This window comes from Chiloscyllium plagiosum, chromosome 14, assembly GCF_004010195.1.
Source record: "Chiloscyllium plagiosum isolate BGI_BamShark_2017 chromosome 14, ASM401019v2, whole genome shotgun sequence".
Lineage (NCBI taxonomy): Eukaryota > Metazoa > Chordata > Chondrichthyes > Orectolobiformes > Hemiscylliidae > Chiloscyllium > Chiloscyllium plagiosum.
The window spans coordinates 79,950,515-79,965,644 of NC_057723.1; the positions used below are offsets into that span (position 1 = coordinate 79,950,515).

Below are 15,130 nucleotides of genomic sequence, written 5' to 3' on the forward strand. Positions count from 1 at the left end.
GATCCTTGTGGCACTCCACTGGTCACAGGCCTCCAGTCTGAAAAACAATCCTCCACCACCACCCTCTGTCTTCTACCTTTGGGCCAGTTCTGTATCCAAATGGCTAGTTCTCCCTGTATTCCATGAGATCTAACCTTGCTAATCAGTCTCCCATGGGGAACTTTGACGAATGTCCATATAGATCACATCTACTGCTCTGCCCTCATCAATCCTCTTTGTTGCTTCTTCAAAAAACTCAATCAAGTTTGTGAGACATGATTTCCCATGCACAAAGCCATGTTGACTATCCCGAATCAGTCCTTGCCTTTCCAAATACATGTACATCCTGTCCCTCAGGATTCCCTCCAACAACTTGCCCACCACCGAGGTCAGGCTCACCGGTCTATAGTTCCCTGGCTTGTCTTTACCGCCCTTCTTAAACAGTGGCACCACGTTTGCCAACCTCCAGTCTTCGAGCACCTCACCTGTGACTATTGATGATACAAATATCTCAGCAAGAGGCCCAGCAATCTCTTCTCTGGCTTCCCACAGCGTTCTCGGGTACACCTGATCAGGTCCTGGGGATTTATCCACCTTTAACTATTTCAAGGCATCCAACACTTCCTCCTCTGTAATCTGGACATTTTGCAAGATGTCATCATCTATTTCCCTACAGTCTATACCTTCCATATCCTTTTCCACAGTAAATACTAATGCAAAATATTCATTTAGTATCTCCCCCATTCTCCTTTTCTGGTATTGCAGTTTACAAAGAAAGTGGCAAAATAAATTTAATGTGGTTCTTCTCGTTTAGAGATGGAGTTTGTCTGGTTTTCCCATAGCTTCAAGGAGGTTGCAAATAACTGTACAGCCTGCCTATAATCATCCGACAGTACCAGAAAATAGATTTTCATATTCACCACCATTTTAATTGGCATGTGGTTGTAAGTGGTCATCACTGATTAAAGATGTTCAACATAAACATATTTGACAAAGTTTTTTTTCTATCAACATTAGTTTGCATCTCATCCCTTTTTATTCCTCTTAAGGGTTGGTCAGACCCTTTTTCATGAAGACAGTAGTTACTATTGTGATATGGGCTTTTCTAGGGATACATAATATCTACTCTCATTTCTAACCATCCATAAAACTTGGTGACATGTTAGTTAATTTGTGTAACTCATCTATATCCAGGGTGTGAGACAGCCCAAGTCAGTATATAGTTTGGGGAATTTGGAGGCACCATGGGAATTCGGTGATAGCTTGCTTTTTTTCTTGTAAAAAAGAAAATTTGAAGCACAGAACTGGGGGGCCCAGCATAAAAGAGTGACATCACAGACACATCATAAGCTGATCCGATGGTTATAGCTACCAATTTGACAATCTATTATAAGTTACTTTCAGATAGAAGATAAACAGGGGAATTATTTACAGGCTACAAGCTAAAAGACCAGGATGAAATTATTACAAATAAAATTAAGACTTAAGTAATTAAAATAGAGCTGCTGGGCCAGGCGATGTGTTGTACCTGCATGATGTGGGAGCTGGTGGAGCCCATTGTGAATCACAGTGGGCACATCTGCAGTAAGTGCTGGTTGCTTGAGGAACTCTGGCTCAGAGTTGGTGAGCTGGAGTTTGAGTTTCGAACAATGCGGCAGTGAGGGGGAGGAGGAGAGTTACCTGGCTGCTGTGTTTCAGGAGACAGTCACACCCCTTTAGACTAACCAACTCGAATTCAATCAGTGGTCAGGGGCAAGAAGATGTCGACTATGAGTGAGGCAGATAGAGAGATCCAAGAGGTAGTGCTGAAGGAGCCTCAGCCCTTGAATTTGTCGAACAGGTTTGAGATTCTTACTCCTTGTGTGGAGGAGAGCAGGGGCTGTAGGGACGATGAGCAAACTGACCATAGTACTGTGATGTAAGGAGCCATTCAAGAGAGGAGAGAACAGAGATATGTAGCAGTAATTGGAGATAGTATAGTCAGGGGAATAGACCCTGTTGTCTGTGACCATGATTGAGAATCCTGAAAGCTCTATTGCCTACCTGATACCTGGGTTCAGGATATCTCATCGGGGCTGCAGAGGATCTTGGAGTGGGAGGGGAAGATCCAGTTGACGTGGGCAATGTAGGTACCAATGATATAGGTACAAAGAGGAAGAGGTTCTGCTCAGGGAATATGAGCTGCTTGGGGCTAAATTGAAAGGCAGAACCAAAAAGATTACGATCTGTGGATTACTACCTGAGCCATAAGCCAAGTGGCTCACAGTAGCCAGGATTAAAGAGGTAAACATGTGACTCAAAGATTGATGTGGGAGAACCACCATGGGACATTGGCATCTACAACCTGGGCAATTTAGCACAGCCAATCCACCTGGCCTGAAACTCTCTTACCCATAGGGAGAAACTCACACAGAGAGAATGTGCAAACACCCTACAGCCAAGGGTGGATTTGAACCTGGAACCCTTGGTGTTGTGAAGCAGCGGTGTTAAACACTGGGCCACCACAGTGCCCATATTGATCAAGTAATCAATGAATAGAGATCCAGGGTTTATTAGAACACCTCTGTTATCTCCCTGAGGAAGGTTTGAACTGATCACTGCTGAGTCTTGACTTCAGAATTGCTTCCATGAGATTTACCCCAGTGGGTATAAGGCAGACACTGTTTAATTACATCACTCACATGCCTCATAGGAGCAGAGTGTTGTCTGGCTGATCATCTCAGTGAAGCTATATTGTTAGCAAAAATTCTCAGGAGAAAATGTTCCAGGAGTTGATCATAGAGAAAGGGAGGTGAAGAAGGAGGGGAGAGGTTGTGGGATCAGATGTTGACTACAACCTTGTTCCTTGTAACACACACTGGAGTCATATTTTCTCCCTTCCTGCTGAACAACAACACAGGAGGAACTGTTCAGATCCAGCAGAATGCCTCTGAGAATACCTGCAGCAAACATGACCTGTTGTGTGGGTTGAATCATTCACGTGTTCAAAGGGATGTGATCAAGGTGGTCACCACTTCATTCCCATTACACATCCGTGCAACCATGGATGTCGCCCAGAGAGTTGGAGGGCAGAGCTTTGCTCTCACTTTTGACTGCACCTGACCAGTGGTAAGACTGTGCTACAGTTTCTTCTGCATCCTCCAGGTGGAGGCAAACAATAGAAATATCACCAGAATCTCACCTCAACCCCCACAAAATACATTTGCCACTGGTTCTGACCTAATGATATCAGAAAGGCTCACAGGATCTCCACTGGGCTAACTTGTCCCGATCGAGTGAAGAAAGATAAAATAATGGCTCCCCTCTTCCCAACCTGTGTCTGAATGTAACAAGTTTTTGTTAAAAGGATTTGCATCCATTTTGCTGACTTTTAAATTGTTTAAATGCTATGACTGTAAAGATCACAAACAGACTGGTTTCCCTTGAGTTTACATTAAAAATAAGGGTAGTATATATTGCACTTAAACCCAATCTGATAAAAGAAAGCAAAGAAAATGGTCCAACTTTGACACATAACCATTTACAGGGCAACTTCAACTATCCAAAAGACATGGGCAGGGGGCATTTTGTTCGGATAATCAAATGTTTGGATAATGCAGTCTATCCAAGCATCAGGACCTTGAGCTCTTGTTTGGATAATCTGAAATTCGGATAATAGATGTAGTAAGGCATTTGACAAGGTTCCCCACGGGAGACTGGACAACAAGGTTAGATCTCATGGAATACAAGGAGAACTAGCCATTTGGATACAGAACTGGCTCAAAGGTAGAAGACAGAGGGTGGTGGTGGAGGGTTGTTTTTCAGACTGGAGGCCTGTGACCAGTGGAGTGCCACAAGGATCGGTGCTGGGTCCACTACTTTTCATCATTTACATAAATGATTTGGGTGCGAGCATAAGAGGTACAGTTAGTAAGTTTGCTGACGACACCAAAATTGGAGGTGTAGTGGACAGCGAAGAAGGTTACCTCAGATTACTACGGGAACATGATCAGATGGGCCAATGGGTTGAGAAGTGGCAGATGGACTTTAATTCCGATAAATGCGACGTGCTGCATTTTGGGAAAGCAAATTTTAACAGGATTTATACACTTAATGGTGAGGTCCTAGGGAGTGTTGCTGAACGAAGAGACCTTGGAGTGCAGGTTCATAGCTACTTGAAAGTGGAGTCGCAGATAGATAGGATAGTGAAGAAGGCGTTTGGTATGCTTTCCTTTATTGGTCAGAGTATTGAGTACAGGAGATGGGAGGTCATGTTGCGGCTGTACAGGACATTGGTCAGGCCACTGTTGGAATATTGTCTGCAATTCTGGTCTCCTTCCTATCGGAAAGATGTTGTGGAACTTAGAAAAGATTCTTCAGAAAAGATTTACAAGGATGTTGCCAGGGTTGGAGGATTTGAGCAATAGGAGAGGTTGAATAGGCTACGGCTGTTTTCCCTGGAGCGTCGGAGGCTGAGGGGTGACCTTATAGAAGTTTATAAAATCATGAGGGGCATGGATAGGATAAATAGACAAAGTCTTTTCCCTGGGGTCGGGGAGTCCAGGACTAGAGGGCATAGGTTTAGTGTGAGAGGGGAAAGCTATAAAAGAGACCTAAGGGGCAACTTTTTCACACAGAGGGTGGTACGTGTATGGAATGAGCTGCCAGAAGAAGTGGTGGAGGCTGATACAATTGCAACATTTAAAAGGCATCTGGATGGGTATATGAATAGGAAGGGTTTAGAGGGATATGGGCCAAATGCTGGCAGGTGGGACTAGATTCGGTTGTGATATCTGGTCGGCATGGACAAGTTTGATCAAAGGGTCTGTTTCCGTGCTGTACATCTCTATGACTCTATGTTTCTCTGTAAAGGCCACTCAAATTCACACACACTCACATGCACACACAGTTACGCATGCTCACTTTCTCTCTCTTACACACTCATTCACATACACACACGTGTGCACAAAGAACACACATCAGCTTCAGTATATTGTCTCATTTTTGACATACACTCAAAATTAGGTTTAGCCTGAATGATTGACATCTGCTGCATTTGAAAAGGGAGGAGAGGAACAGGTGGACAGTTCCTATCATTCCCTGCAAATCATAATGTTGCTAATTGCTGTCCAGTACCAAGCCTTCTCCTTCATGTCATGTCATGTCGAATTGGGCAAGTTTCAGTTTGAATAAAATGAAGGTTTGTTTATGGAATGTGACATTTGTTGTAACAATAAACGAGTGTGTTGGGAGAGTTTGAAATACAACAAAACTCTTGTGTGATGTATTGCCAGCACTGTAGATTGTGTGTGTGGATTTTGAGGTAGTTATGCAGATGGTCAATTAAGCATCAGATTTTCACAAAACACTTTGTTGGCAAATTTATATTCGAAGTGGAATTGTATTGATGTTTCTAAAAAAACACATTGAATTCCCAAATCATTTAATGAGATTAATCCAGCCTTGGCAATTGTTATTACTAAATGGAGATAAAATTGTTATGCACTAATTCAAGGCTATTTATAAACTCCTTGATGTCAATTAAGGACAGTTTCCTGTTCTCCTTCTTCCATCCTCCCTTAAAATATGTTTCTCTCTGTACAATGTTTCCATACCAACGATTATAGATAGAAAGAGGAAAGAGGTTCTGATGAGGGGATGTCAGCAGTTAGCAGCTATGTTGAAAAGAGTCAAGATTAGAGTGGTGCTGGAAAAGCACAGCAGGTCAGGCAGCATCCAAGGAGCAGGAAAATTGCAATTTCGGGCAAAGCCTTTCATCTGGAATGAGGCCTCATTCCTGATGAAGGGTTTTTGCCCGAAACGTTGATTTTCCTGCTCCTCGGATGCTGCCTGACTGTGCTTTTCCAGCACCACTCTAATCTTGACTCTGATCTCCAGCATCTGCAGTCCTCACTTTTGACTAGCTAAGTTGAAAAGCAGAATGAGAAAGATAATAATCTCTGGATTGCTTTCTGAGCCATGAGCTCTGACGAAGAGTCACCTATTCTCAAAAAATTAGCGTGCTCTTTCTCCATGGATGCTGCCTGACCTGCTGTGATCTTCAGCATTTTTTGTTCTCAGTACAGGTTCCAGCATCTGAAGTAATTTGCTTCCACGTGAGTTAATAAAAATGGGTCAACTAGATTAAAGAGTTAACTGTGTGACTCAAAGATTGGTGTGGGAGAAACCGGTTTGAATTCATTGGACATTGGGACTGGGAATGGAGGAATGGACTCCGCCTGACTCATGCTGGGAGTAGAGTCCTGGTGAATCGCGTAACTAGGGATTGCTGGTTAGGAATGGAGCTGTTTGTTATCAGAAAATTAAAGGGACAGAATATCAAGGAACCACAGAGGCGGAGGGAAACTCGATAATAGAACAAACGTTTAGGCCTTGTACCTCAATGCAGGAAGCATTCCGAATAAAGTAGACAAAAGGATGGAGCAAATCGAGGTAATAAATATGATATTATAGCCATTACAGAAACATGGTTCTAAGGAGATCAAAACAAGGAACTCAACATTCAGAAAGATTTGATCTTTTGGAGAGGGGGGAGAGATGGGAAAGGTGGTTCGATTTAGCAAAGATGAAATGAAGATCATTGTGAGAAATGATATCGAGTCATACAGACCCTTCGGTCCACGTCGACAACCTTTCCCAAACTAACCTGGTCCCACCTGCCTGCTCCTGGCCCATATCCCTCCAAACCTTTCCTATTCAGGTATTTATCCAAATGTCTTTTAAATTCTGTAACTGTACCCACATCCACCACTTCCTCTGACAGTTCATTCCACACATGAACCACCCTCTGTGTAAAAGAAATTGTCCCTCAAGTCCTTTTTAATACTTTGAAGCCAGATTTATAGATAGTATTTATAGGTCTTGGTTTCTTAAAGTGGGTGATGTCATTTCCATTTTTTTTCAAGGGAAGGTAGATAAGATCTATAAATATATAAATCTATAAATAGGGAGGCAGGACATACCACCAGCGCTTCACTGGAGACTCTCACAGATGATGTTACCTAGTCATGGTGATGAAACGTTTGAAAACAAACCTTCAAGCTCAGCGAGCTAACTTATATACTTATCATCAACCTGAGCTACAAACCTTCTCAAAAATCACTAATGGGCTTTTATTTCAAGGGGGTGGGGGTGGGGGGCGTTGGAGTATAAGAGTAGGGAAATCTTACTGCAACTGGATAAAATGCTGTGGAGACCATACCTAGAGAACTGAGAGCAGTTTTGTCCAAATCTTACTGCAACTGGATGAGATGCTGTGGAGACCATACCTAGAGAACTGAGAGCAGTTTTGTCCCTTATTTAAGGGGAGAGATCATTTCATTGGAGGCAGTTCAGAGAAGCTTCACTGGGATGATCCTGGTATGGAGGGATTGTCTTACGAGCAAAGGGTAAGCAGGCTGGAACTCTACTCACTGGAGTGGAGAAGACTGCGAGGCGATCTCATTGAAACATATCAAGAGTAAAGGGACACCAAGTTAAGACTGAGCTGAGGAGGAATTTCTTCTCTCAGAGGGTTGGGTGTCTTTGGAACTCCTGGCCACAGAGAGCTGTAGGGGCTGAGTCCTTTAATATATTTAAGGCTGACAGAGATAAATTGTTGATCAGTGGAGGAATCATGGGTTACAGAAAATGGGCAGGAACGTGGATGTGAAGAGTGTTCGATCAGCCATGATCCTATTGTACGGTGGAGCAGGCTCAAGGGGCTGAACAGCCTCCTGCTGTTCCTGTTCCTTACGGTCTTATCATCTTATGGAGTCAAATACCAATATTTCCTGTTTCCTTGCCTAACTGTTCATTATACATGATAAGCCATGAAGGTATCGTCATGGTTTTTGACTGGACGTAACATCATAGATAGGACCGCTCCTGTCAATTCATCTACATCAACATAAATTTCAGAGTCAAAACCATAAGAGGGAAGGGTTCAACCATAATAAACTGGGGAATTCTTGCATTTACGTAACACCTTTCATGGCAAATGGTTTTCTGAAAGCACTTTGATGTCAATTAAATCCTATTGAGTTGTATTCACTGTTTTAATATACAAAATGCAACCAGATCATTTACACACATCAACATCCCCCAACCAGTATTTAGTAATGTAGGCTGAGAGATGTAGGTTAGTCCAGAACACAAAGCAACTCCCCTGTTTAGATTAGATTAGATTAGATTCCCTACAGTGTGGAAACAGGCCCTTCGGCCCAACAAGTCCACACCGACCCTCCAAAGAGCAACCCACCCAGATCCATTCCTCTGCATTTACCCCTGACTAATGCACCTAACACTACAGGCAATTTAGCACGGTCAATTCACCTAACCTGCACATCTTTGGACTGTGGGAGGAATCCCGAGCACCCGGAGGAAACCGACACAGACACAGGGAGAATGTGCAAACTCCACACAGACAGTTGCCCAAGGGGGAATTGAACCCGGGTCCCTGGAGCTGTGAGGCAGCAGTGCTAGTGCCGTGGGACTTTTTAATGTCTACCTGAGATAACAGATGGAGCCTTTATTTGATGCCTTGTCCCAGAACACTGCACAGAAGGTCAGCCTAGATTACAGATATTTTGAATCAAGCTGTTCAGAACGTGCTATGACACATTTCTGGAGTGGGTTGGACTTGAAACCAGGCCTCTTGGCTCAGAGGCTGGGACACCTCACCACAAGAGTTCTCAGCCTGGATTATATCTTTAAATTAATGGATGAGATCATTAACCCATAACCTTCTGATTTTAATGTCATCCGCGAGGCTGACACTTCAGCAGCCTTATAGCACTCTGACTGAGGTCATTTAAACCAATTCGTTATTCCTGGGGCGGACTGCTTTGTGTGACTTGGCTATTCACTGCATAACCTTTGCTAAGATACCACAAAAGGCTCTAGAAAGTGAATTGAAATTAGTAGCAATAGAATTCACCAAGTGGTAACATTTCCTGCTTAATCCAACTCCACAGCATTTCCAACATAGTTTTCATGACGTAGTCACCTATCTGCAGCAATCTCCAGCACATGCTTCCAAGCTGTTGGCTAGGTTACCAAGCACCTGAAGAAATTGACAGCTGCACAGCTGATCTTGTAGTTACAACCATCTGGAAGAGTACAGACACTTATTTCAGGCATATGTCCCATGGCAGAGTCCTTACCAATTTGGAGACAGTGAGGTCTGCAGATGCTGGAGATCAGAGTTGAGAGTGTGTTACTGGAAAAGCACAGCAGGTCAGGCAGCATCCGAGAAGCAGGAAAATTGACATTTTGGGCCAGAGCCCTTCATCAGAAATGTCGATTTTTCTGCTCCTCGGATGCTGCCTGACCTGCTGTGCATTTTCAGCTACACATTCTCAGCCCCTTACGAATATGGCAGTCAGTGCAGAATGACTGAACATACACTATGCTCTATGTTTTATATCTTTATCATGGATGCAGTATAATCCAATATCTAGGTCAGCCAGGCAGTATCAAATGCTATCAATCATTATGGATTTCCTAAGGTTTACGCGGGTTGTTGAGAAATGCTGCTTTGACTTTTGTCTTCAAGAAGTTATATGATCAGGTAAGTGTCGATGCACTGAAAAATATCCAGGTGTAAACTGTGTAGTTTAACTTATATGTAGGAATATAGCCATGAGGCTGGGTGTATCTCTAATCTAACTGGTTTGGATGTTTCCGAGACATCTCTGAGTTTCAAGCTAACAGCGTGAGTATCCTGAGGCAGTGTGAATGTTAGAGGGTGTAGGCACCAAACAATTAAAGTCATCACTTCCTATCTGAAATGGCTTTGCATCACAAGTTACACACAATGTGTTTGCCAACATCTCCCAAGGTTCTCCTGGTGCTGAGATACCATAACCTGTTCACTCAGCTCCATACGAGCAGGCCACACAGGCAGGAAAACTGAAGTCACATGTGCACACAGCAACAGTATTCACAGCTCAATGACAAACCCATAAACGCATGATATTTAATCTGGACCAAATCCATGCATGCAACATGCAAGTACCTAGGCTTTACAAAGAAACAGCAATTATGCTATAGAACTTGTACCTCAAATAAAGAAGCTTGCTTGGTGGACCAGGATTGTCATTCTTCATACTGGAAGAATTGGAATTGTGTAAGCGTCCATTTCGACCACTCCCCACATACCCCCTTCTGCCTAGATTGGGTCATCAGAGACAGGCTATGTTCTACTTGCATAACACAAAGGCTGTTTGAAACTGGACAGTGCTTACAGTCAATTTGATTAGTTTACTGGTCACTGAAGCACCACCTTTTTTCTTTATCTTTAGTGCAAACGACTGGCTCGTGAGCGAGATGAGGCTGAGAGGCAGCTGAAACAGATCAAGCGAGGTGGGTCTATTTCTCTTCCTATATTCACCATTCTTTAACTCATTTGCAGAGAATGGAAACATTACATTGAACTGCCACTCTGCTGTGGTAGAACGAGAATTATCTCAAGAGCTTGGGATAATAAGGCAGTCTAATTTACAAGGGAAATTGTTCATTTTCCAGCTATTGGTGACAATGTCGCAACATGACTTTGTAATAAGCTGTTCATGTACAGTACTATTGATATGGGCAGCCCTGGTTAGAGTTGTACCATTGGGTTGATATTTTACACTTAAGAAAAAAGGCTTGATTTAATCAACAGCAGATGTTCACCCATGTTCTCAGAATTTTGTACATTAGGAACCACCCAATCCTGTAATCTTCAAGAAAGTTGAATTATTTTGCCTTGCACTAGCATTGACTTGTTTAATGGCAGAATACACCTTGTTGATATTCACTGGTGGTACAGAACTCAAAATTATTCATGTTATCCCTCCTGGCAGTGAAGGACTGAGAGGTGAAACTTCTGACTTAAGAAGCTGTATTATTTCAAAATGTAATAATATTAACTTGGACCATAAAATGTCAAGGAGAAAGTGAGGACTGCAGATGCTGGAAATTAGAATTGAAAAGTGTGGCACTGGAAAAGCACAGCAGGTCAGGCAGCATCCGAGGAACAAGAGAGTCAATGTTTCAGGCATAAGCCGTTCATCAGGAATGTGCGTGGGGAGAGGGGTAAAGGGGCTGAGGGATAAATAGGAGGGTGGGACTCGGGGGGAGGTAGCTGGGAAGGCGACAGGTAGATGCAGGTGAATGGTAATGGTGATAGATTGGAGCGAAGGGTGGAGCGGATAGGTGGGAAAGAAGATGGACAAGTGGGACAGTTCAAGAAGGCGGTGCCGAGTTAGAGGGATGAGGTGGGGGGAAGGGAGATTCAGAAACTAGTGAAGTTGATGTTTATGCCATGTGGTTGGAGGGTCCCAAGGTGGAAGATGAGGCGTTCTTCCTGCATTTGTCAGGTGGCTTGGATTTGGAGGTGGAGTGGGAGGTGGAGTTGAAATGGTTGGCCACAGAGTGGTGGAGTTGTTTGATGCATGTATCCCAGAGAGGTTCCCTGAAACGCTCCATGAGTTGGTGTCCTGTCTTTCCGATGTGAAGGAGACCACATCGAGTGCAATAGACACAGTAGATAAGGTGTTTGGAGGTGCAGGAAAATCTCTGCCGGATGTGGAAGGATCCTTTGGGGCCTTGGATGGAGGTGAGAAAATGTCGACAGTGTTATCTTTTCTGGTCACCCTGCTATAGGAAGGATACCACTAAATCAGAGAGGGTTCAGAAAATATTTACCAGATATTGTCCGGAATGGAGGGTTTGAGTTATAAAAATAAGCTGGGACTTTTTCGCTGGAGCGTAGGAGGTTGAGGGGTGATCTTTGTAGAGGCCTATAAAATGATGAGTGGCATTGATCAGGTGAATGACAAGGGTCTTTTCCCTAAGATGGGGAAGTTCAAAGCTAGGGAGCAAATTTTCAAGGGGAATAGGCAGAATTTTCAAAAGGACACAATGGGCAATTTTCTTAGATAGAAAATGGTTCATGTTTGGAATGAACTGCCAGAGGAAGTGGTGGATGCAGGTACAATTACAATATCTAAAAGACATTTGGATAAATTCATGAGTAGGAAATGTTTGGAGGGATATGGGCCAAATTCAAGCAAATGGGACTGGTTTATGCATATATTTTGCATGGACTTAATAGACTGAAGAATCTGGTTCCATGTTGTATGAATCTATTACTCAATGGCTCTATTACAATGCCAAAGATTTAAATTTACAATGCATTAACTTACCCTAAACTTTACTACTAAATATTAAAAACAAAAATAGAAATTGCTGGAAAAGCTCAACAGGTCTGGCAGCGTTTGTGGAGAAAAAACAGCGTTAATATTTCGAGTTGAGTGACCCTTCCTCAGAACTGGGAGATGGAGAGGATTGCAGATGATGGAGAGGTCAGAATATAACTTCCTCAAAACTGCTAAACGTTAATGCTCCCTAACAGTGGGCTATCGATTATTATTAAAGGACAAATTGATTAATTTGCTGTGCTATTATTCATCAAGGACCTCTTGATACAGAATCCCTCCAACCTTACCATTTACTGCCTACATTTCAAAACTGAACAAAGACATTGAGTTTCTGGAGGGATTTTCCTGACAACATGCTGCTTCTAAAAAGCTCTCATAGATCATCAGTCAAAACTGAGATTTGGACAATAGGGAAACCCTTAATGAAATTAATTTTCTTATTATGTTCCAGTGCAGGAAAGGCCATTGTGACAAGGGCTGTCACTTTAAAAATGTTATTTTATCCTTTTATTTCAAGCGAGCTGGTAAAGTCAGAAACTGAAGAGTTAAGGGAGTAGCAGCTTAACAATGGAAGGGGAGTGGCCAGTTCTCCCAGTTCAGGTTTTTAACTTTGTCCAGCCCAGTCCAACACAGGCACCTCCTCATCAGGTTTTCTAGGTTTTTTTGCTGCAGCAGTCACACGATATTGGAGTTCAGGGGAGTTACAAGCTTCTGTATACGATTCCTCTGACTCTCTGAACTTTCTCTCTGAATGTTGTTCTCTCCTGCCTGTGAGAATCTGTGTTTACGAGACTAGATGGGATTGATGTTCTTAAGGAGGAGGTGTGAAAATCCGCTGGGCGGGATGGGATTTATCCATGGATTCTCTGGGAAGCCAGGGAGGAGATTGCAGAGCCTTTGGCTTTGATCTTTATGTCATCATTGTCTTCAGGAATAGTGCCAGAAGACTGGAGGATAGCAAATGTTAATCCCTTGTTCAAGAAGGGGAGTGGAGCCAACCCTTTAATTACAGATCAGTGAGCCTTACTTCGGTTGTGGGCAAAGTGTTGGAAAGGGTTATAAGAGATAGGATTTATAATAATCTTGATAGGAATAAATTGATTAGGAATAGTCAGCATGGTTTGTGAAGGATAGGTCGTGCCTCACAAACCTTATTGAGTTCTTTGAGAAGGTGTCCAAACAGATGGATGAGGGTAAAGCCATTGGTGTGGTGTATATGGATTTCAGTAAGGTGTTTGATAAGATTCCACGCAGTAGGCTATTGCACAAAATACAAGGGCATGGGATTGAGAGTGATTTAGTGCTTTGGATCAGAAATTGGCTATCTGAAAGATGACAGAGGTTGGTGGTTGATGGGAAATGTTCATCCTAGATTTCAGTTACAAGTTGTGACCCCCAGGGATCTGTTTTGGGACCACTGCTGTTTGTCATTTTCGTAAATGATCTGGATGAGGGCATAGAAGGAAGGGTTAGTAAATTTGCGGATGACACTAATGTTGGTGGAGTTGTGGATAGTGATGAAGGATGTTGTAGGTTACAGAGGGACATGGATAAGCTGCAGAGCTAGACTGACAAGTGGCAACTGGAGTTTAATGCAGAAAAATGTGAGGTGATTCACTTTGGAAGGAGTAACAGGAATGTAGAGTACTAGGCAAATGGTAAGATTCTTGGTGGTGTAGATGAGCGAGAGATCTCGGTGTCATGTGCATAGATCCCTCAAAATTGCCACCCAGGTTGATAGGGTTGTTAAGAAGGCATACAGTGTGTTAGCTTTTATTAGTAGAGGGATTGAGTTTTGGATCCATGAGGTCATGTTGCAGCTGTACAAAACTCTAGTGCGGCCACACTTGGAGTATTGCATGCAATTCTGGTCACCGCATTATAGGTAGGATGTGGCAGCTTTGGAAAGGGTTCAGAGGAGATTTATTAGGATGTTGACTGGTATGGAGGGAAGGTCTTACAAGGTAAGGCTGAGGAACTTGATGCTGTTTTCATTGGAGATAAGAAGGTTGAGAGGTGATTTCATTGAGACATACAAGATAATCAGAGGGTTAGACAGGGTGGACAGTGAGACCTTTTTCCTAGGATGATGATGGCTAGCATGAGGGGGCATAGTTTTAAATTGAAGGGTGATAGATATAGGACAGATGTCAGAGGTAGTTTCTTTACTCAGAGAGTAGTAGGGGGCGTGGAACGCACTGTCTGCAACAGTAGTAGACTTGCCAACTTTAAGAGCATTTAAATGGTCATTGAATAGGCATATGGACGAGAATGGAATAGTGCAGGTTAGATGGGCTTCAGATTGGTCTCACAGGGCAGCGCAACATTGAGGGCCGAAGGGCCTATACTGAGCTGTAATGTTCTATGTTCTATGAATTTACCTTTCTGCCAAGGGGTATCTTTATGGGATGTTACTAGATTGGAACAGTTAGTTAGTAATTGTTATTGAATCGAGTTGGTTAAGTCTTCCAATAGTTAAGTTATTCTAAATTCCACTTTCTTTTGTTCGTATTTCAACCCGCAGTGTTTAAATAAATTCTGTTTTGCTTAAAGCCGAGTGGTTTGACCAGCTGCATCATACCTGGAATATCCACAACAGATCTGCCCTTAAAATAAGGAAAAGTTAGGGTCTGGGCTCCCTTCTTAAAGTATTTTGAGGGGGGTCTGGCCTGGTCCATAACACCAATTAAAATATCAAGTCAGCATTAGAATTCTGCTTCACAAGAACTGTTTTAACCAATCCTATTTTCCTGTGCTCTCTCTTTACTCTTTGATATTTTTCTTTGACACCACACTATTACATTTTAAATAATGGATGAACTGAAAGCACTGCATTAATATAAATACAGGAAAAAATGTGTATCCTGCATAACAATGTTCAGATGCCTCGGAGGCTTGGTTATATGTTCAATGCATATGTGATATTGACTACCTCTTAGCTGTGCAGCTGTGAACAGATAGTGTAG

At 42.8% G+C, this 15,130-nt stretch overlaps 1 protein-coding gene across 1 annotated transcript in view; it reads left to right on the forward strand.

Moving 5' to 3' along the window:
• The window catches only part of LOC122556838 (shootin-1-like), a 119,354-nt gene that overhangs the window by 7,049 nt on the left and 97,175 nt on the right, over nucleotides 1–15,130 (forward strand). Inside the window, 1 exon segment of the mRNA XM_043704073.1 lies at nucleotides 10,263–10,323. Coding sequence (XP_043560008.1) covers nucleotides 10,263–10,323 — 61 coding nt within the window.